At 37.0% G+C, this 24,662-nt stretch overlaps 1 protein-coding gene across 4 annotated transcripts in view; it reads left to right on the top strand.

Annotated features, from left to right (window-relative positions):
* LOC150105947 (uncharacterized) overlaps positions 1-24,662 on the top strand; it is a 261,696-nt gene that overhangs the window by 79,595 nt on the left and 157,439 nt on the right. For all 4 annotated transcript variants that reach the window (XR_016548463.1, XM_090394430.1, XM_090394428.1 and 1 more), the window contains exon 3: positions 5,945-6,046. Coding sequence is in view for 3 of the 4 variants with exons in the window: in XM_090394430.1 (XP_090250556.1) it covers positions 5,945-6,046 (102 nt within the window). In the remaining variant the exon portion in view is untranslated. The remainder of the gene's footprint in view (positions 1-5,944; positions 6,047-24,662) is intronic.

Below are 24,662 nucleotides of genomic sequence, written 5' to 3'. Positions count from 1 at the left end.
AGTAAAAACGTTTTCTCAGTGCCCGGAGCACCCAAGAAAAACAATTTCCCTGATTGATTTTCACAGCTTGTTAAAGCATTGTGTTAGTGGTTGTTCATGCCAACTTAATAAATCTCAAAGTTGATTGAAATTGTATGAGGTTTCCCAGATTAAATCTGTATCTAGAGGTAAAGGATTGTTTGTATCGGAAGACTGAAATCTTCAATACTTTTGTCACTTATTGACTTAACAATTGATTCAAGTCTTAGTAATGCCTCATTATATATTGCTTCATTAAACTGAGCCTGATAATGTGTAGAATGTTCTTGGTGTATGATTCTTCCGAAAAATTATTTTTGTGAGTTGATTGTAGCAATAGAAGGTCAGTCATGTTGCAATGAACTAACATTACAGCAAACAAAAGACCCAAAGATGACAAGTTTGAAATTCTTGCATCACCAAAACAATCAGACCAGTGAGAATCATCTTCTATCAAATTCATAGCCTTAAGTGCATCTCGGTATGTTGAATGTGCTAAACCATTTGATGTTCTTAGGTTGCTGAATGATTTTCGTCCTTTTACATGCAATAAGAGCATTTGTAAATAAAAGCTTTTAGCATTATTGGGATTTACACTATAGACACGACCTAGAGCATCGCTCCTTTTTTACATCTAGATAACTGTTCATTATCTAGGTGTAAAAGTTGAAATTTGTTTCAATGCCAGGTGTAGTATGTAGGTGCCTCATTATTGGTCAGTGTTTGGACAAAATTATCTTCAATGCATAGCTTTAAAAAAGCTGTTAATGTTGTGTCCCTTGGTGACTCCACAATGCTGAGTGCATTACTTTCTATAAAGTATACACTTTGACCATTTTCGAGATGAACTACGATTGGATGTTGCTCATGAATATCAAAAGATAAAATCCACCAAACGGCTTCATAGGTACTGATGTATAGTCAGGTTTGGTATAGATCTACTTCGCTATGTTTATTAAATTCTTGCCAGTAATGACAATCACTACTTCATTAGCTGTGAGCACATTGAATCTGCCTGCATGATATCCTGTCGATACTCAGTTTGTATGTATGGCCAGTCTCAGTTCTTGCACATTGTTAGCATTCTCTATAGCCGACTTAAAATTTTGTTGTACTTTTATTAAAAAGTTTTAATATATTATTAAAAGTTTTCTAAAAGTAGTCTGATGTAATGTTCCTTGTAAATCAAATACAATTTCTGAGTTTAACCCTGTGATCTGTATATACAATGAGAATTTATATACAATGAAAATGGAATGGATTATATACAATTGAAAGCTGCTTGTTTGTGTAGGTTTGAAATGAAATAAATTTGTAAAAATTTATGATCATTTGGTTGATCACTGCTCCATAATCTGGAGGTGTGCATTTTCATCAATGTACACCATAACATATATACAGCATGTACAGCATAACATATATAAACAAACTTTTAAATTGGCTATAGAGAATGCTAACAATGGGCAAGAACGAAGACTGTCCATACATATAAACTGAGTACCGACAGGATATCATTCAGGCAGATTCAATGAGCCCACAGCTAATGAAGTAGCGATTGTCATTACTGGGAAAGAATTTAACTGCAGAGACATAATCTTACGTGGTCATGACGATAGACTAAAATGGATATGTGAGATGCATAGAGCCTGTGATTCACTCCAATATCCACTTTTATTTTGCAGAGGAGGATGGATAGTGCATTGATTTACCACAAATAAATCCAGGAATTGGAGAACCTACAAGTAGAAAAACTGTTTCAGCATGAAACAGTGGCATTGGTGGAGATGATGATCAAGGTACTCCTACTCTACAGAGAACTGTAGAGTAGGAGCCCTCCCTTGATAAGTCTTTGGACTCTCTGGAGGTGTTATGTAATTATAATTATAATAATAATAATAAATTTATTAGTTATCATTGCTCTCCTTCTCAGTTTGCCTCTATCATGGTGTGGCAGCAGACTCACAAACATCACCTTCTCACTCTTCTTTTTTGCTTCTTCCAATAACTCTTTCACATCCCCTCTCATATAATACTTCTCATCTCTCAGATCATTCCTACCAGCCAAAACAATCAATTCCTTCACCTTCCCTTTTTTGCATGCTAACAGAATTACTAGTGCAAAAATTAATATTATTAATTTTCGCACTAGGGAAACAAAATTTTTAGACAGATTTATTAAATAGGCATACGCATACTACCAACACCCTAGAACATTTCCTCAAGATATCCTATCATATTCTATTGCCTTATTGGCATCAGGCTTACTTCATTTCTCCTATACTTCCTGCTTGCTCACAAGTAAGCTATCCTCTTTCATTTCCTTTACACTTGAGCTTCTCATGATTTCATACTGACAAGAATGAAACAACCTGATGAATTGTTCACTGAATACCTTGACTATGTCGTCTGCAGCAGTTACCAATTTACCATTTTCATTTATTAATATCGTTTTACCATAATTATTCTTCTTTCTATTTGTCACACATTCATTCATTCATCCAAATCTGTCCAAGATTTGCTGATTTCTTCTCATCATCATCATCATCATCAAATTCCTGACATGTACCCTCAAGGGGTGTACAGGATATGATAGTACTAAATGAAAAATTTACATCATTACTAACTTCCTATATACAATTTTCCTCCAAATCAGTCTGTTACTTGTCAAGACTCCAATATTATCATATCAGATATTATATTTCTATCGTCTAAGGCACATTGTACCGTATCGTATCAATCCACCTATATCTTGGTCTTCCTCTGGATCATTTACTTGCCAACCTGGCAGAGAACACTTGTTTTGCTAATCTTAACTCGCCCATTCTGTTCAAGTGACCACACTACCTGAGATTAGCTCAGTCTGCTAACACATTCTTGGATTCTGACAATGTCAAATTCTTTCCTAATTTCCTCGTTTTTAATATGATATTGCAATTGATGCATCTGTTCGCGGCTCTAATCTTTCTCAGGACTCTCATATCTGCGGTCTCTAGTCTTTGGTCAAGTGTTTTACTTCTAACCCAGCTCTCAAATCATAAGTTAAAACTGGTTTGAACACGGTCTTGTATACAGCTAATTCAGTGTTCTGACTAATTTCTCTCTTATTCCATATGAATTTATTCATTTGACTTCCCACCATACCAGCTTTGCTGATTCTGTTGTCTATTTCTATATTTAATTTACCATCTTCAGTAAAAATGGTGCCTAAGTAGCTGAAATGTTTCACTTGTTCCACAGGTTCTCCATTCACAACACAATTGACATTTTCAATGATTCTACCTATTTTCATTGTCTTTGTCTTTTTATTGCTGACCTTCATACCATGTCTATTACAACAGCTATTCAATTTAGTCAGAGAATCTTGCAGACTTGTAGCGGATTTATTTAGAAGTATAACATCATCCGCATAAAGCAAAGAGCTGACATTAACATCTCCAATTCTGATATTATGTTTAATACCACTTTCCTTTATAATGTGATCCATATAGATAATGAATAACAGAGGGGATAATGTACATCCTTGTCTCACACCAGATTTAACATTAAACCATCTTCCTGTACTTCCTTCATTTCTAACTGCTGACTTACAACTCAAATAAAGACTAAGTATTGCTTGATATAATGCCCCATTGACACCATATAACTATAGCGTATTGAATAGCTTCTCTTTTGGCACCTTGTCATATGCCTTTTCCAGATCGACAAAACTTAAATACAGATCTTTGTTATATTCCCATGCTTTCTCAACTATTTGTCGTAAAGTGAAGATCTGATCCTGACAGCCTTGATTTAGCCTGAATCCAGCTTGTTCTTCACCAAGCTTTTCTTCCACAATTCTTCTCAACCGTTTTTCAAGTATGCTTGCATAGATCTTGCCAGGAACACTCAGTAGGAAAATACCTCTGTAATTCTCACATTCAGTTTCATTTCCCTTTTTACATATGGGTACTAGAGCTCTACTCCAGTCATTGGGAATTCGTCCCTCTGTCCAGGCTTTCTGAACTATGCAGTGCAGCCACTGCGAGACTTTTATACCACCATATTTCAGTGTTTCTGGTCGAATATTATCTACTCCTGCTGCCTTTGATGGCTTTTTCTAATTCAGGTATGGATATGTATTCCTGACTGTATGCCTGTTGAGTGTTTTTTATCACTGGTTGTTTCATTTAGCAATTTTTCGAAGTAATTACTCCATAACTTCAAGGATATCTTTTTCTCCTGTTTTCATGTCACCTTTATCATCTCTAACTCCTTTTACAGCACTCTTTCCTCCATTTCTAAGCTTCTTCAACAACCTCCAGAATATCTTACCATGTCTTGATATTTATTTTCTATGTTCTTGCCAAAGTTGTCCCATGACTTTTGTTTAGCTAGTTTTACACAGTGTTTCGCTTTCTTACATTTGTCTCTGTTTAACCCGCGACGCCCCAGCCGGCATGAAATTTTGTCACGTTGTCCCATCATTTTCTATATTTGTTTAAGCCAATAAGAATACAATTTGGTCGGCTAAATCTCAAATTGCCAGCCCATCCTCGTTCGTTCAGTATCCAGGTAGATACCCTACAGGATGCACCACGAGAAGGTGAGGATTGGACATTAGGTCAGAAGCCCTCGTCGGTTCTCCGCATTCCTTTAAAGGCTGTGTGGAGGTCTCCTCTCAGTTATACAGCTTTGACCCTTAAGCACCCCGATTTCTTCTCATACTGCAGTTTTTCTGTCCTTACTAACTGAGTCACCTTCTTTGCTTGCTCTTTATGCTCTTCATGCATCTCATTATTACCATTATTCATTTTATGCTGCCTCCAGTACCTTCACATTATCATATTATCATATCAAGACATCACATTAATTATCACATTTTGTGAGAACTAGCATAATGTAAAACAGGTTCAAACTTTCTTGTATGTAACTAGTTGTTATAATCATAATACTGTATAAGGATTTATATGATTATTATTATTTCCATACTTTATTGCCATATTTCCTTTTGTAAAGATATCTTTTTATAACATTAATTATTAACATGTTATCATCTCATCTCATCTCATCTCATCTATCATTTATTTAATGATAAACATATATCATTAAATATGTTTTAGATAACTTTTAAAACAAATTTGAAATATTGAAAGAGATTTGGTTTTCATGAAGAATTTATTTACATTATAGTATTTCAAATTATAACTTTTTAGGAGTTATAGTAAAATAATGTCCACACAGTTGGCCGAGTGGTTACATGCTCTGCAACCATATGCCTGGGGAAGGAGTGTCCTGCGTTCAATTCTCATTGCTGACGTGAGGAGCTTGCAGGAGGAAAAACCCCAGGATAAACTAGGGGGGAAACACCCTGCATTCCATGCCCAAGACTGGCTAATTTCCCTAGTTTATCCTGGGGTTTTTCCTCCTGCAAGTAGGCAAAACCAGCCCTGTGAACACACGCTTCTACAGACATAGGATACCTCCAGGAATAAGGAGTAACCAACCTATTCTGTAGAATTTCGGTTCCGAATGCCTACACGGTAAAAAGTGTAGGTCTCTGCGTGAGCGTAAATCAGGATCAGGAATAAAATAATGTATAGTTGATTGTACTACCTTAATTGTCAGTCTTTCATTCAAGAGTAGTTCATGAAAGATTTTTTTTCTAGTCTTGGACTGTTCTCATTGACAAAATAATTAAAAATAATGATAATAATTACTCTTTGACTTGACAGAAATGAATGAAGTGTGGTATTAAGGATCTCTATTAAAATTTGGTGTGTCATTTCACTTAGGCCATTTTAATAGAAAAATTAAGCAAAACAACAGTATGTCCACAATACGTTCCAAAAAAAAAAAAAGCAGCACCCAGATTCAATTATTATAATAATGAATGATGTTATAATACAAGCAGTCTCTTAAGAATGCCTTGTTTATTATTTTGCTGTAGGAATTACCATATGGGCATTATTTAACACAGATTCTACATGTACTAGAAGAAGATGAAGCTTTTGTTACAAAAATAGAATTAAGTTCTGTAGATGAAGTAAAGGTAATGTCTAAAAATATTTCTTATATGATTTTCTTAATAATAAAGCATAAATTCATTTAATTATTATTATTATCATCAGGTCTTCAGAAAGACATCATTTATTACTTGATATCCATTCTATATTGCTATGCTTGTCATCCCTTGACTTAATTTCCTTCTGAAGATGGTAGATGATTTGCATCACATCACTCAATGTGAGACCAGAGCTCTCCTGCCTTAATTGCTTAATAATAAAACTCTCTGGTTAGAAATTTCTTTGTTCAAATCCAATCTAGGAGACAAAGAACATTTATAAGGGCTTTTCAGCTGAAGTTATTTAACTGGTTTCATACAGAGACAGTGAGGTTCCTCTTTGAAAGTTAGGTTTTTTCATCCCACAGGACAGACAAATCATTCCAAGAATACACAGTTAACAGACATAGCAGGTTCACACAGGATTAACTGCCCTATATAAATAGACAAAGTTACTTGACTATGCCAGACAATTTACTCTAACATTAAGAGAAAAATAAAAATGACATGTGAGATTACCTCCTTGCATATAGGAGTCTTGAAGGGGGCTCTAAAAATAGCTCATATGATTTGTTGAGAAGAGTTCAGTGGTGCTATAGGTTTATAACTTTTCTATATAAACATCAGTGTTGGTACACATCACCACCATCCCTCCATAGAAAATACCTGCTTCCTTTACTTTCTTGTTCACAGCACTCTTATCACAGATGATTTTTTTTTCGTCTTCCAACCTGTTACTCTGTGAAAAATCTTTTCTGTACCTATCCAAGCGCTTCTCACCAACACTAATGTTTATGTGGGACAGTTATAAACCCCTATAGTACCATGAAATTCTGCTCATCAGATATGTGCTATTTTATTATGTTATTTCGTGTTGATCTTATGTTCTGATCATATCACCTATTTTCCTCTCATTTACTAAATTCTGTAATTCATAGATTAAACTATTGAATTTTTTTTTCAATTACTCGAATGTTTATGTTTCCATCACATTACTCTCTTTGCCAACACTCTGTCATAATATTAAGTCTGGTTACAAAATCCAGGCAAACGATCTCGTAGTGGCGCAGATGTGTCCTGATGTGTATTATTATTATTATTGTTGTTGTTCCGGGCAACTCAAAGGAGTCGACAGACTCATCGAGGGAGGCCCTAACATCATGTCAAGAACAACTATTCGACATTCACACGGTGTCTATCATATCTCGCCTTGAACTCATTCACGGTCATAGCACCCACAACAGACTCTGGCAGCCTATTCCACTCATTCACCACTCTCCAAGTAAAAAACCTAGCTCTAACACCCCTGCTAACCACATTCTTGCCCAGCTTCCATGAATGGCTCCTAGTCCTCCCACCACCAGTCCTATTCTCAAAAATATCTCCTGGATTAATCTTATAGAGACCCTTCAGTAATTTGGATGTCTCAATCATATCACCCCTTTTCCGCCTATCAATCAATTTTTACAACCAACAATTCTTCAACCTGTTCTCATAAGGTTCATTCCACAGACCTGCTATCATCTTGGTCACTCATCTCTGGATCCTCTCCACCTCCTCCCCATCAAGAAGAAACCCTGACGCCCATATTTGGGCACAATAGTCTAGATGGGGTCTTATCAAGGCTCGATACAGAGGAACAACAACTTGTTTGTCTCTGCATGTTAAAGTATTTTTCAGAAGCCAAGTGATTTGATAAGCTGTTTTAGTCACTTTTGCAATGTGCCCCTAAACTTCAATTCCCTATCCACCAACACTCCCAAATCCCTGGCCTCATCAATCTCCTGGAGTACGGTTCCACCAATGCGATATACTGCTGCTATTCTTTTCACCCCAAAGTGCATAACCTTTCACTTTGGCACATTAAATTGACATCCATTTTTCCTAGCCCAATCCTCCAAACTATCCAAATCATCCTGTAAAATTTTGACATCCTGTGCACTCATAATTGCTCTACCCAACTTTGCATCATCAGCAAACAAGTCAACACTTCCTCTCAAATCCTTTCCTATATCATTGATGAACAAATTGAAAAGCAGTGGTCCAAGAACAGAGTCCTATGGCACTCCACTAGTCACAAGGCGTCTTTTAGACTCCACTCCTGAATAAACCACTCTCTGGTATCTCTCCTTCAACCACCCTCCTATCCATCTCAAAAACCCTATATCTATCCCAATCTGCTCCAGTTTACTGATTAGGGTTCTATGTGGTATCCTATCAAAAGCCTTGGCAAGGTCCAGTAGTATAACTGTAAACCCACTATCCCTATCCAGTTCAGCCGTCACTGTGTTATAAAACATGAACAAGTTACTGAGGCATGATCTACTCTTCACAAAACCATGTTGTCTCCCATACAATATCCCATTTTCATCTATCCAATCCTGTATTCTTTTCTTGACTAATTTCTCTAAGACCTTGACAATGATTCCTGATATGCTAATCAGTCGGTAATTTACAACAGCAGTCTTGGAACCACCTTTATGCAGTGGAACTATTTTCCCCTCTTTCCATCCCCTCGGGACTAACCCAGACCCGAGACTCAAATTAAACAAAATGGTCAAGGGTACTGACAATTCTTTAGCTGCTTCTCGTACAACACGAGCTGGTATACCATCCAATCCCACAGATGTATTGACATTGAGGTTATGCAATAGACTAATCACCTCCACTCCATTCATCACAATTCCCGTATAATCTACTGGTACATTCGTTTCTGCAATGTCACCACCTGGATGATATATTCTTGCAAAGTGCTCGCTCAGTAACTCAACTATATCAACTGATTCAGTTACCTCCCTACCATCGGCATTCTTTAAAATCATTCTGCCATGTACATTTTTCCTTTTACTTGCTACATATCTAAAAAACTGTTTAGGATTCTGTTTAGCCTGCATGGCCAAAGTTCTTTCATAATCCTTTTTTGCCTTTCTTACCACGCTCGTTACCCTTCTGGCCTGCGCTTTATACTGTTCGTGTGCCTGCCGGTCACCTTTCTCCTTAAATTCCCTCCATAGTTGTTTCTTTTTTTGCAGCTCAAGCTTAATGGTGTTATTCATCCATTTAACCCGTAGTTAATTTATTATTCAGACTCTAGGTATACAGTCAGCCATTGCTTCATGCAAACACTTCTTAACTACCTCCCATGCACTATCGACTTCTAGTCCTTGCAGTTGTACATGCCATGGCACTGAACCAATCAAACTCCTAAGCTTGTCATACTTTCCAGCCCGATACTTCCACATGTACCCTGTCTTAATTGAAAATTCTACACCTTTAGCCACCTCCCAAGTCAAGACCTTATGATCACTCTCACCGATTGGTGGCAATGTGGTCATATTTGTTATAGCCAAATCCTCAGATGTAATTACTAGGTCAAGCACTCTCTGACCCTTAGTATTTTCCATTACATGCTGTCGCAGATAGTTATCCCTTAATAACCGCATAAAATCCAATTCCTTCCTCCCGTGTGGCCTCTCCTCACTCCAATCAATGCGACCATAGTTAAAATCTCCCATAATAATCACCCTCCTTTCACTCATTTCTTCTATTTGCTTGTGCATATTGTCACCACCATCTTTTCCATCACCTGGTCTATAGCAGCAACCAAATTGTATATTTAGTTCTGCTAGCCACAATCTCACATCAAATGGCCTCAAATGTGCTCTTTTCTCTATCCTGCAATTCAACTTCTATTCTCCTTGGCTGCAGCTCATCAGCTATCATCAACAATACTCCTCCGCCCATTTTATTCTCCCTGTCATTCCTGAACACACTATACCCATCACATTCAATCCCACTAGCTATATTATCTACAGTCAGCCATGTTTCACTAATACCAATAACCTGTGGTCTGGAAGTGCGAACCATGGTTAAAACTCTTCCTTCTTGTTCCTAATACTCCTAGCATTAGTGTACATAAATTTAAGACCCCCCATTAGCCCCAACCCTACCTTGCTGCCTTATATTAACTATCCCACTCTGATTTGTTGTCCTTATTTGCTCGGGCATATTATATTCATTCTTACATTCAACTGCTCCCCTAAGGACTGTATATCTACTCCCTCCCCCCTTAATAAATCTAGTTTCCCTGAATTTGCACATCCACCACATTCAGCAACACTTTCTCAAGTCTTCTTACACCATAACCATTCAAATGCAAGCCATCCATCTTATATGGATCCTTTCGCCCATCGAACTCACTCCACACGTCCAAAAATTACACACCACTCGTCATACATAACCCGCACATAAATCATTCGCAATTATGGCCCTCCTTTTAAACATTTCACTGTCATATAATGGAAAAAGACTAATCATTCTAACTCTCTCACTCTTTTCTTTTGCTACCTCAAGCAATTCATTCAGGTCTTCTATCATTTCCATTTTGTCTCCTTTCAAATCATTCGTACCTGCCACAACAATCATTTCTTTCACCCTTTCCACAACAATCATTTCAGGAATGCATTAGCAGATTAGCTCTGCTAATGCATTCCTGGATGCTGACAATGTCAAGTTCTTTCCTAATATCCTCATTTTTAATATGATATTGCCATTGATGCCATCTGTTCACGCCTCTAATCTTTCTCAGGACTCTCATATCTGCGGTCTCTAGTCTTTGGTCAAGTGTTTTACTTCTGACCCAGCTCTCAGATCCATAAGTTAAAACTGGTTTGAACACTGTCTTGTATACAGCTAATTTAGTGTTCCGACTAATTTCTCTCTTATTCCATATGAATTTATTCATTTGACTTCCCACCATACCAGCTTTGCTGATTCTGTTGTCTATTTCTATATTTAATTTACCATCTTCAGTAAAAATGGTGCCTAAGTAGCTGAAATGTTTCACTTGTTCCACAGGTTCTCCATTCACAACACAGTTGACATTTTCAATGATTCTACCTATTTTCATTGTCTTTGTCTTTTTATTGCTGACCTTCTGTCTATTACAACAGCTATTCAATTTAGTCAGAGAATCTTGCAGACTTGTAGCAGATTTATTTAGAAGTATAACATCATCCGCATAAAGCAAAGAGCTGACATTAACATCTCCAATTTTGATATCAGGTTTAATACCACTTTCCTTCATAATGTGATCCATATAGATAATGAATAACAGAGGGGATAATGTACATCCTTGTCTGACACCAGATTTAACATTAAACCATCTTCCTGTACTTCCTTCAATTCTAACTGCTGACTTACAATTCAAATAAAGACTAAGTATTGCTTGATATAATGCCCCATTGACACCATATAACTGCAGCGTATTGAATAGCTTCTCTCTTGGCACCTTGTCATATGCCTTTTCCAAATCGACAAAACTTAAATACAGATCTTTGTTATATTCCCATGCTTTCTCGACTGTTTGTCGTAAAGTGAAGATCTGATCCTGACAGCCTGTATTTGGCCTGAATCCAGCTTGTTCTTCACCAAGCTTTTCTTCCACATTTCTTCTCAACCCTTTCTCAAGTATACTTGCATAGATCTTGCCAGGAACACTCAGTAGGGAAATACCTCTGTAATTCTCACATGCAGTTTTATTTCCCTTTTTATATATGGGTACTATGAGAGCTCTACTCCAATCATCGGGAATTCGACCCTCTGTCCAGGCTTTCTGAACTATGCAGTGCAGCCATGTGAGACTCTTATACCACCATACTTCTGCATTTCTGGTCGAATATCATCAACTCCTGCTGCCTTTCCACATTTCAAGCCTTTGATGGCTTTTTCTACTTCAAGTATGGATATGTATTCCCGACTGCATGTCTGGTCAGTGTTTTTTACCACTGTGCTGTCATCACTGCTTGTTTCATTTAGCAGTTTTTCAAAGTAATTACTCCATACTTCAAGGATATCTTTTTCTCTTGTTTTCATGTCACCTTTATCATCTCTAACTCCTTTTACAGCACTCTTTCCTCCATTCCTAAGCTTCTTCAACAACCTCCAGAATATTTTGCCACCTTCTTGATATTTATTTTCTATATTCTTGCCAAAGTCCTCCCATGACTTTTGTTTAGCTAGTTTTACACACTGTTTAGCTTTCTTACATTTGTCTCTGTATTCTCTAAGAGCACAAGCTGACTTATTTGCCAGGAACTTTTGATATGCTTTCTTCTTTTCCTTCACTGCCTCTTTAACTTCTTGTGTCCACCAGGGAGTTCTGATTTTTTTATCCTTGCACACAATCTCACCACATGCCTCTCTGGCAGAATCAATCAATGTTTTCTTCAGAGTTTGCCACTGAATCTCCAAGGTTTGATTCCTGTTCTCAAACTCTTTCATTTTCTTTTCAATAATCTTTCTGTATTTTAGTCTACAGTTCACATCTGAGAGCTGCTCAACTTTTATTCGCTTTAAAACTTTCTTGCATGTTATTCTTTTCAATATGAAATTCAATTTTATTCTGCTCAAGACTAAATAGTGATCACTTCCAATTTCAAATCCTCTGTACACTGTGGTGTCCTGCACCAGGGAGAAAACATCACTATCAACAATAACATAGTCAATGAGACTTTTCTTATTCCTAGCCTCTTCTCTCCATGTGAATTTGTGCACATTTTTATGTTGGAACATGGTGTTAGTAATAACCAGTCCATGTCCTGAGCAGAAATCCAACAGATATTTGCCATTATTATTAGCTTTGCTCTTTTCTCCAAATTTTCCCAAAATATTTTTGTATGTCTGACAATCATTTCCTACTCTGCTATTTAGATCCCCAACAAGGACCAACTTTTCCTTTTTCATTGTGTCAGTTGCTTTTTCTAAAGCGTCAAAAAATTTCTCCACTTCTACCTTAGTAGAACCTTCTGTGGGACCATAGGCACAAATAAGTCTCATTGTCTAGTTCCCCATTCTCATATTTGCCCACATTACTCTACTTGAGACTGACTGCCATTCAAGAAGATTAGCCTCGTATTTTGTGTTGAATACTATGGCTACTCCTTCTTTTCCTTGATTGTCATTGCCTGAATATAACATTTTGTATTTATTGCTCAGAAAGATCTCACCAGTTTTGGTCTTTTTTGTTTCAGTCACCCCTATTATGTCGATCTGGTACTTATCTAATTCCTCAGCTAGCTCCATTTCTTTGCCATTCAGGCTTCTTATGTTGATAGTACCGATCTTTAACTCTGGTGATGTTGAGTTGGGGTTTGTTTTCAGATTTGTTCCAGTAGCTGACTTTTCGCTGTTCGCCCAGGTTCCCTGGCAAAAACAACAGGGGCCTTGTTTAACCGGGCGACGCCCCAGCCGGCATGAAATTTTGTCATGTTGTACCATCATTTTTTTATTTTGGTTTAACCAATAAGAATACAATTTGGTCAGCTAAATCCCAAATTGCCAGCCCATCCTCGTTCGTTCAGTATCAAAGTAGATACCCAACAGGGTGCACCACGAGAAGGTGAGGATTGGACATTAGGTCAGAAGCCCTGGTTGGTTCTCCACATTCCTTTAACGGCTATGTGGAGGTCTCTTATGATTCTCCATACAGCACTCTATCCTTCATTTTGTTCATGTTCACACTCATACGTCTATTTTTCCTGTCATACTTTTTTTATTATTGGCTGGTTCATTCAGTCGACTTTTGCTCATACGCTCTAGCTGCTGTTTTGCCCTTTGTATTGCACCATTCAACAACGCGATCTCACTTATTGCGTCTGTCTCATCTTTTTTATTCTCAGTAAAACCATTAATACTATCATTCACACTCTCACAATTCTCTGGTACAACCTCGCCGTTTCTTGTCATATTCCTATTTTCTTCATTCTGAAGTTTGACAAAAATATCACACTCACGATCCGAAATACTCTTCAATTTCTCATTCTCCCTACATTTTCTACACACAATGACTCCTTTATTATCATCTAACCACACTCTGACCGCACTACACAAAGCGTACATTTCGCATGTATATCTTCCTTATTCAATCTTATCATTATCCTTATCAGTGCAATAAATTCTTTAGTGCACATTATATGTTCTTCCATATCTTTTTTGCAAATCTTTTGCAGTTTATCTGTATATGAAGTTTCTCTTAAAAATCTCTTTTGAGACATACCACAAACCCTCACCGTTCTCCTAAACTGTTCTCCTCGTCATTGGCATATAAGTTAAACAGTAATGCCCATATACAGAATTCCTGACATCATCCCTTTGCTGAACATTCTTCCCCCTTGCATTTCTTATTGCCAGTCTGGTTGGCTGAGTGGTTAGCATATCTGCTCTCCAGCCAAGAGTCTGTGGGTTCGAATCCCTCCTAGGCATGGATGTTTATGATTGTCTTCCACGTTCATACATTCATTCATCCAAGTATATATATATATATAATACACTCTCCCAAGATGGACTGGGTCACCATGGGAGAAGTAGACCTAACCCTCCTGCAATGGGAGAGACCTTCATCCTGCAGTGGGTGGAAAAACAGGCTGATCATCATCATCACACTTCTTATTGATATCTATTAGTCAGCTTTCTTATCTAGTTAGTAATTTTCCTGTACATCTCCATTCCACCACTGTTTCCACTAACTCAATTTTAACACTTGCTCCAAGTGCATTATAGAAATTATTCTATTGGAATGAAGGCTTCATTTTCCATTCCATTAAGATTTCCTGTTCGTTATCCCAGGTATGGTTTTACAAAAGAAATGTGCAAGGCAATTCAAGAAAAAAAATACAAGTGGTATGTAGTGCTTTCTTGTTCTCAGCCTATACTGAAGCAAGCAGCAAATGAAAATCTGATTTTTAAAGAGCCAAATATAAAAAATTATCTTATGTACAAACCACGGTTAGCCTAGTGGCTGTGCACTTTTCACCATATGCCTGAGGAAGGAGTGTCCTAAGTTCGATTCCCGTCAGTTACGTGAGGAGCTGAAGGATCTTCCTCAGCCATAGCCAAGTTAGCCAGTCTTAGGCAAGGACAGTAGGGTTTTTTCAGCAGTTTATCCTGGGTTTTTCATTTCGCAAAGCAGTCAAACTGGCCTTGAGAACTCAATGCTAAGGACATAGGATACACCAGGGCATAGGGCTGACCACCTTATTCTGTGAACAGTTTGAGGTCCAATGATTAATAAACCCTCGACACAGCAAGGTAAAAAGAGGGAAAAGGAAGATGAGATGATGAGATGAGATCTTATGTACAAATGGCAATTGTACCTTCTGGCCCTTTGTGAAGACCAATGGGCACAAACTCTACATATCAATGCTTCCACCTCTCCCTTTCTCATCCAGATGATACCATTATAACAACAATCCAAAACTTCCATCAGTTTTTTCTCCAAATTCTGCATATGTCACCAAGTCAAATTTCTTCCTGCCATATCAGAAAGGACCACAGGAGGCATATACCCACTTGACTTATTAGTACTGCATCAGAAAGATATCAGATGTCTTATTGTGCAGACAATATCTCCTCTCCTGTACTTTAGAGTTGTGGTCTAGAAATCACACATAATCCTGTACAATCTCTACAGTTTTATATTCAGCTGACATCAATCCTATGGTACAGAAACAAACCTATAATCAGTTGGAAAGGCTTTTATCTCTCAAAAAAAGGAGGGAGATAACAGTCTGCCATTAAAATATAATCCATTACCCTTGCCTCAGTCTTCTCTAAAATAATGGAGGTCATCAACGGTCAGCTTCTCTACTACCTGGAGACTCACCAGTTAATCATTGCCACCAGTATGGATTCTGTTGTTCTAGTTACATGGCAGATCTCCTAGCCTATATCAGCTACTACTGGATGTGTGCCACAGCAATACTGTTGACATTTCCACAGTATTTGAAATGGTCTGACTTTGAGGAAAGCCTGCTCAGCGAGTGTCATGATGAATGGCTTTTTTTATTCTTTAAACTTCTCCACTGATGCAGGTATGCTTTAGTATTCTGCTTTACTGCCTACCTTCTTTCCTGTATAGATATATAAATAAACCTTTTGCTCACAGTAACTCAGTCTGTAGTTTTCCTGATGATAGCGAACCCCATTCATCTTACCGATTTGACAAAGTGTGCAAATTGGTTTCCATTCAGTGTTCTAATATCTTCTGCAACTGATGCCTTAAATACATCATGCCTTTCATCAAAGGAGCAAGGATCCTCTAATCATCTTCATTGCTACCAAAGAATAGCCCTGTCTTCTTTCTCACCAAAAGGATTTCAGTTCACCTCCCCTTATCCTTGATGATGCACAAATTGCTAAACAAATCCAATCTATCTTTCTTCTTGTACTGACACTTACATTTAGCCTTTCCTGGCACAAATATTACATCACTAGTTTCCTCATCCTCTAAGCACTTGATGTTTTTGTCTGCTCAAGATTTTTTTTTTTTTTTTACCTATTCAGCTACTTACTCTGATCAAATCCTAAATCTGTCCAAACTGAGAATATTGTTCTCATGTTTGGGATGGTGCACCAGAAATATCTGTAACATAAATGCTTGATGCTGTCCAGAAGAGAACATTTCAGTTAATCAGTGATTCCTCTCTCATAGACAGTCTGGAATGAGGCTCTGATTTGTCTTTTCTACAAGTAGTACTTCCAATGCAACTGTTCCACCGAATGAACATTCGTCCTTTCTCTGCCTAACCTTGTCGAAAACCTGAGTGCTGAGAAGCAGTTGTTCAACATCCTTTTACAGCATAGTCAATGAAACTCTCCAACTCTGTTTCTCCTCTTCCTGTTTTATTCCATCTACCTCTATATTCTTGAACAGCCTTTCTTGAACAGCCAATTACTACAGCCTCCAACTTATCAAGAGAAATAACAGTATTTCTTTCCTCCCATAATCCTTGTCTACACATGGCATCAGTATTGCTGTAAGTTTTGCAACTCCTGCATAGGCATAATATTAAAAAAAAAATTCATTATAAAACATGATTTCTTTTATTATATAAACTCATACTTCATTCCACTTTCTGAAAGTTTTTCAAGATTGGAAAATAATACAAACATTAATTAATATTTTGTTTAATAAATAGTGATACTGTGGAAATTTATCTCATATTTAGTTTTTAAAATAGTTGTGACTGAATGTGCATTGTCAGCTAAGTTGTGTGAACATTTTTCATTTTTTGTTGTTGTATCTTGTTTTTGTTTCATTCTGTCATGTTAGCCACTATAAGTCCTGTCAGGTTCACTGCCGCATAGTCTGCCACCATTTAAAGACTACATCCTGAATAACATACTTTTTTTTGTAGCATCCTGTACTTGTGACATGTGTGCTTCTTACCAACTAAAACTGTAGCTGGTAAAGAATGGGAATGTACAGCATGTCAAAAAAAGTAATGAGGTTGAATTTAATAAAATATATCTAATGCAGGGTGTTGCTTTGAGAGAAAATGCTAGAGAAGCATAGTTCTACCAACCCAAATCAGTTGGCCTAGCTTTTTTTTTTTTTTTTTTAAAAAAAAAGGTTCTATGTATTTCTTGTCTGTCATCACTGTCAGAAACCAAAGAATGGAACAACAGATCAGTATCAAGTTTTATATAAAGCTGGGAAAAAAATCCCACTGAAACACATGAAATGTTTTGATCTACTTATTAGGATGAGTCTCTGCCCTAAGAACCTTGAAGTGGACGACTTAAAATGACATGCAGTCCTGAAATGGACAGAGCATGTAATTTATTAGAAAAATAAGCACTAGTTAATACTGAGAATAGTAGCAAGTTAAATGTGTACCAAGACTTGTAAAAAAGAAAAAAAATCTATACTATTTATGTGATGATGGAAAACTCAGAGGATTGGATGCTTGAAAAGATTTTGTTAACTAGCTGATATTGAACCTGATTTCCTAATGTGCATTATTACTGCAGCTAAGAGTTTGTGTTTCTGGTATGATTCTGAGATCAAATGCTAAAGCAGAGAATGGCAATTATCAAGCTCACCAAGACAAAAAAAATGTTTTGTTTCCAGAAATTGCATATCAAAATCATGCTAACCACATTCTTTGGTCACGAAAGGATAATTCATGTGGAATTTGTTCTAGAAGGAAGGAAGCTATTTACCAGTGATTACTATTTAGATGTAATGAAATGTTTATTAACAAGAATTCATTCACCTAGATTTGCATCATTCAATAACATAACAATGCATTAACTCACAAAGTGATCAATATGAAGTGGTTGCAGTGTTTCATACCCCCCTTACCTCCCCCTAACTTGCTTCAGCCTACTGTTTTCTGTTTCCTAAATTGAAATCAAGTTTAAAAGGATGTCAATTTGATAATAGTCTTTATAGCTTTCTTCCAAAAGCCATAAAGCAAAACTTACTATCATGTCAGATGAGTTTTGTAAGTATTTTCAAAGCTTATATGAATACCATAGCAGGTATACTCAGTGCTGAGGGATTGTTTTCAGAAAATAAGTAAGAAAATATTTTTTCATTCATATTTTGGTTTATTTGAATTCAGTTGTATTACCTGTTTAAGTTAAGGGATATTACATCCCATATCTTTTCTTAGCCGAATAAGAAACTCAAAGAGTTTCATGCCGAATATAGTAGACTCCCCTAACTTGCTTCAGCCTACTGTTTTCTGTTTCCTAAATTGAAATCAAGTTTAAAAGGAAGTCAATTTGATAGTCTTTATAGCTTTCTTCCAAAAGCCATAAAGCAAAACTTACTATCATGTTAAATGAGTTTTGTAAGTATTTTCAAAGCTTATATGAATACCATAGCAGGTATACTCAGTGCTGGGGGATTGTTTTCAGAAAATAAGTAAGAAAATATTTTTTCATTCATATTTTGGTTTATTTGAATTCAGTTGTATTACCTGTTTAAGTTAAGGGATATTACATTCCATATCGTTTCTTAGCCGAATAAGAAACTCAAAGAGTTTCATGCCGAATATAGTAGAAACTATATAAAGTTCGGTGATTCCAAGCGTAAGCAAATACCTGGATACTGCAGCAATTGACCCTAAAGGTAGTGCAAGCTGAGGCAACTCATGTCTAAGGTGGAGCAAGCTCCGATCACTATTCTTGATATTTACCCATAATGTGAACTTAGCTCCTAGTCAGTTGCTGCAGTATCCAGGTATTTGCTTACGCTTGGAATCGCCGAACTTTATATAGTTTCTACTATATTCGGCATGAAACTCTTTGAGTTTCTTATTCGGCTAAGAAACGATATGGGATGTAATATCCCTTAACTTAAACAAGTCATATGTCGCTGAATTGAAGCCCTTGGCTCTTTATATATCTAATAATTTATTAGGACACCTCTCGGCAATACTCATAGAAGGGTTGTAAGTTCTGTTCGCTACAAACTTGATATTAACTAGGTCTACCTACTCACTGATGAGACCCCAATGAGGGTGGAAACCGGTGCGGGGCGGATCTGGCTTTGAGAGGCTCCACTTGGAGGTAGGTTTTTGCCTGTCTCTGAGTGGGGCCACCGCTGAGATTATGGCTCTGCTTGGTGGTGGAGTGAGCCTGCCACTGGGTAGAGCCAATGCTGAGAAGTTCTTCTCGGTGACGGGGTGAGCCTGTCATCGAGTGGAACAACGCTGAGTTGGGCGATCTTTCGGGATCGTCTTATTTTTAGAGCCCACTTCACCTATACATAAGGTTGAAACTGATCTGGGTAGTGAACTTCTCTCATAATGTTGAACAGAAATACAGCTCCTAGGAGCTAAGTTCACATTATGGGTAAATATCAAGAATAGTGATCGGAGCTTGCTCCACCTTAGACATGAGTTGCCTCAGCTTGCACTACCTTTAGGGTCAGTTGCTGCAGTATCCAGGTATTTGCTTACGCTTGGAATTGCTGAACTTTATATAGTTTCTACTATATTCAGCATGAAACTCTTTGAGTTTCTTATTCAGCTAAGAAACGATATGGGATGTAATATCCCTTAACTTAAACAAGTCATATGTCGCCGAATTGAAGCCTTTGGCTCTTCATATATCTAATAGTTGTATTACCTTTTTTGCTAGACTGTGGTTTTTGCTACATTTCTGGTTTTCAGCAATAGCAGGAATGTTTTAGAAGCAAGCTGACTTCAAATAGCACAGATATAAGTAGCATGATAAGACTGATTTAATAATGAATAGTATAAGAGAGGATGAGAATTGGTAGTTTCAGCCTGTAGCGTTGACTACACAGATGAATATCAGTTGAAAGTAGTATGTTTGGAAAGAGAAATAGTGTGGTGTGGATGGAAGTGGGAGACATAAGGATTGCATTGGGACAAGATTACAAGACTTGAGAAGTGGTTAACTGATGTGAGGAGAAAAAGAGTTGAAGTGGAGAAAATCAAGAGAATAAGAGAGAGAAAAGGAGAAGGTGGAGGCAGTGGCGCACTCAGGATTTAATCTTGGAGGGGGTCGAGTACTCAAGTTTTAATCTTGGGGGGGGGACGAGCAATCATGATTTAATCTTGGGAGACCGAGTTGAGTAGACGATTTGAGAATACACACTACACATTGCATACGACCTATGACTGAGCATCTGCAGTGATTGCCAATACATGATAACCATGATCTCTGGCCCGGCTCGGACAAACAAAGTATTGCCGATCACTACTTCATTCGCCTTGCGTTCGCAATGGCCGTGCTTCCCGAGAGCCAGAGGGTATTCCCACCTTGATCATTAATTCATAAGTAGTATAGAAATAGAAGACACGATACAACATAAATAAATTAAAAAAAATAGAATTTTAATTAGGAAAAATTTTTGTAAAATTTTCTAGTCTTTTTTCGTTTTTCTTTTTTGGGGGGCAGGCCCCTTGCCCCCCCCTCCCTGGGTGCACCAATGGGTAGAGGTAAGAAGAAGACAAGAAAGTGGAAGAATAAAGGAAAGAGAGGAAATGAGTGAAAGTCAAGAGAGTGCAGAGGTAAGGGAAAGAGAGATGACAAGTGAGTAGGAAAACAAGGCATGAGAAAGTGGGAAGATGAGAGAATGGGGGGTGCCAGTGTAAGAAGAAGAAGAATGAATGAATATTGCTGTGTAAAGTGTGATGTGTGGAAATTTGATTTGGGGTTTGTGAAAAATAGAGTGTTTGCCTTAGGAAAAAGATAAAGAAAGACTAACAGAGAGGTCAAAATGTGAATGAGATGAGAGCAGTGATTGGTATAAATGACCAGAGAAGCAATGTGAATTGTTCAGCAGAAGGACTGAGAGCAATATTAGAGATTCTGTAATGGGAAAATGTGTGAGGGATGTAAGTGTATTGCTTCAATATGATATTATAATTTTCAGAAGACAAGCAGTGGTAATAAGTGATATGATAGAAAAATTTGTAAGAAAAGAGGTTTGGAATATGTGGATGTTTGAGTGCATTTTATGACAGCACTGCATGCAAGAGATGAATTGCATCTGAATAGAGAATCACACAGGCATTTGGAGAGGTTATTCTTTCCTGAGCAAGTGAGAATGTTGGGGCAAAGGAAACTACACTTGCCAGAGTGGAAGGTGGTAGTGGCCTCATGTGGGAATAATGAGTTAGATAACAATAGATGGTATGATATATCAAAGAACAGAGTGGAGACTGGAATTTAATAACAGTTATATGCCTAATGGAAATTTATTGGTACTAGTAAAACATGAATGACCAAAGGTGTAGCATAATTTGGAAAAATAGGGAAGTATTACTAATGACAGCATGCATGCAGGAATCATGAGTGAAAAATGGCACCAGTGACAATTTTTACTCTAAAGTTGCTTTGCCTACAACAGCATTGTACTAAACTTTATAGTAACAAGTGAAAAATTAGGGGAGGTTTTTATGGAGAAATTATTGAGAAAATATAGAAGAATATTGTGGAAATACTCTCAAAATCCACTATAAAGAAGGATGATGATAGCAGGGAAAAAATATAAAGAACTAAACAAAATAATAAGAAACAAAATTAAAATAGCTAAAACCAACTGGATTCTGAATGAATGAATGAATGTAGAAAGATTGAAGAGGAACTACAAAGAAACAACTCTAGAAGCACCTTTCAAATGATAAGGAGATTAACAATACCTTCATTAACACAAATTGGTCAATTGAGGATGAAAATGTCAAAGTTTTGACTGGAAAGGACAACATCTTGCAGCATTGACATGATTACTCAGCCGACCTTTTCTTTGAAGACAATAGCCATAATAATCAAAACCTTGAAGACAAAATACAAATGACATTGGATGAAGGAGACTTCCCTATTTTAAAACAATAAGTACAAGCAACAATTAGTTCTTTAAAGATGGAAAAATCACCAGGTATAGATGAAATAACCTACTGAAAACAGGGGGAAAATCATCACAGATGCCCTGCTTAAAATTTGTCAAGATATGTGGAACAATGAGTTATGGACTACAGAATGGTACACCTCTATTCTGATTCCTGTCCCTAACAAAAGGGAATAGTACAAAATGTAGCAATTATAGAACTATCAGTTTAATCAATTATCCAAGCAAAATTTTCCTAAAAATCTTAATCTCTAAGATTTAGAGGAAAATAGAATGTACACCTTCTTTCAGAGAACCAAGCATGATTCCATAAAAACAAGAGTACAATAGATCATTTATTTACAATACCTTTCGTTGAAGAAAAATATATTGATCATAATAAAATACTATGTCACAATTTTATAGATATACAAAAGGCCTTCAATTCAGTATGGCATGAGACATTGCGGAAAATACTTAACCAGTTTGGAATAGATAATAAAATAGTATGCTGAATTAAAACTTTTTACCATTCCTCAGAAATATTAATTGAAATCAGTGGCAACTACAGCAAGCCTTGCACCTTTCAAAATGAATTTTCAAAAAGATGCACACCTCTTTCCATCTTCAGAAGAGAAGATAGAAAGAAGTGTGCATCAAGGCTACATACGTTCAGCAATGCTTTTTAACCTTTATTTGGAATATATAATAAACTTGGTATATAATAAATAGTATTAGAATTGCATTGAATAGCAGAAAAATCAATAATCTCAGCTTTGCCAATGACATCGACCTAATAGCAGAGAATGAACATCAGTTGTAAGAATTAACAGACAGAGTTTCTAAGCCACTTAGTGATTATGGATTAAAGAACAGCATTCACAAATCTAATCTAATGCAGAAGATTATACAATGGAAGCTGCAGTTATTTGGACACATCTGCAGAATAAATGATGGCTGGAAGATAAAGACATTCATGTTTAGTATTATGGATGGTGTAAACATAAGAGGTAGACCATACAGAAATGGATAGACGACATAAAGGACTGGTGTGGAATGGGTTTACAGAAACTGCAATACTGTACACTGAACAAAGAAAGGCGGAAGATAGTGAAGGAGGCAGTGGACCCATGGTTCATGATGATGATGATTTGCAAATCAAAAATGATGTCTTCAGACAATAAGTATGAAAATTTCAGTTAATGATGAAAAATTGGAAGAAGTAGAAAGATTCACCTACTTGGAAAGCATACAACACAGAGATAGCCAATCTCGACATGATATTAAAGCATGTATTGCTAAAGCAAGTGTTGTCCTTTAGAAGTTATAGCCATTTTGGAAGGAGAATAAAATACAGCTAACTACAGGATTTTGCCTCATTGATACCCTTGTTAACTCTGTTTTACTATATGGATGTGAGAGTTGGACTCTGCTAAAGGAAGATGAAAAAAGACTGTCGAGATGAAGTGCTGTGGAAAACGTTTGAAGATACCATACACAGCACATGTAACAAATGATGAGGTTAGAAGGAAAATCTGCTCCATTGCTAGAACACTAAAAAATATCATCACTAAAACATGTTGGAAACAGTTCTGGTGGCGGGGCCACATAGCTAGATCAGATAGCTTATCTAAAATAGCACTAGAGGGCTTGACTTCTGGTAAAAAACACTGGTGATGACTTAGAATCATTTGGATAGATAATATTATAAAATGGACTAATTTTTCGTTCTCCACTATGTTGAGATCCCAAAACAGAAACACCTGGAGAGAGAGAGAGTATGTTATGACTGTCACCTTTATAGTGTTTTAACAGTCTACATAGATTATGGGTGAAGAAGAAGAAGAAGCTGACATATTGTTCCCTAGTGAAAGTCAAGTGGTAAATGAAGTTTGAGATAATATTGACAAGATGTGGGTAAAACTAATGATACATCATAAAAATATACAAGGAGAATAATATGTAAGGTTTTGAAATAAACTTTCATAGCATTACAAAATTACAAATATTGAAATAATGATTGAAGTGATATTTGAGGTGATATTGATGTGATATAAGAAGCAAAGGACATCTTACATATGAGGCAGGTCAAAGAGTATTGAGGAGGAATGTAGATATAAGAAACAAATATAGAATCTACTTTGAAGGGATTTTGAATGAGGAAAATGCGAGGACGCACAGAGAAGATGAGCAGCCTTATGAGGGGATGGTGCAGAACATCAGTAGAGTGGAAGTGAAGGAGGCCATAAATAGGATGAAGAATGGAAAATCGGTTGGCCCTGACAGGATCCCAGTGGAGGCATGGAAGGCACTGGGGGAAGAGGGAATCGACCTGCTGTGGGACCTGTTCATAAAAGTTTGCCGAGGAAAATATTCCTGAGGAGTGGAGGGAAAGTACTCATGTCCCTATTTACAAAGGTAAAAGGGAGGCACAAGACTGTAAGAATTACAGAA

This window comes from Typopeltis vanoorti, chromosome 6 (assembly GCF_054136105.1).
Source record: "Typopeltis vanoorti isolate ZY-2024b chromosome 6, IOZ_Tvanoo_1.0, whole genome shotgun sequence".
Classification (NCBI taxonomy): Eukaryota; Metazoa; Arthropoda; class Arachnida; order Uropygi; family Thelyphonidae; genus Typopeltis; species Typopeltis vanoorti.
Note: the sequence above shows the minus strand (reverse complement) of the source record. Positions and strands in the feature narration are given on the sequence as shown.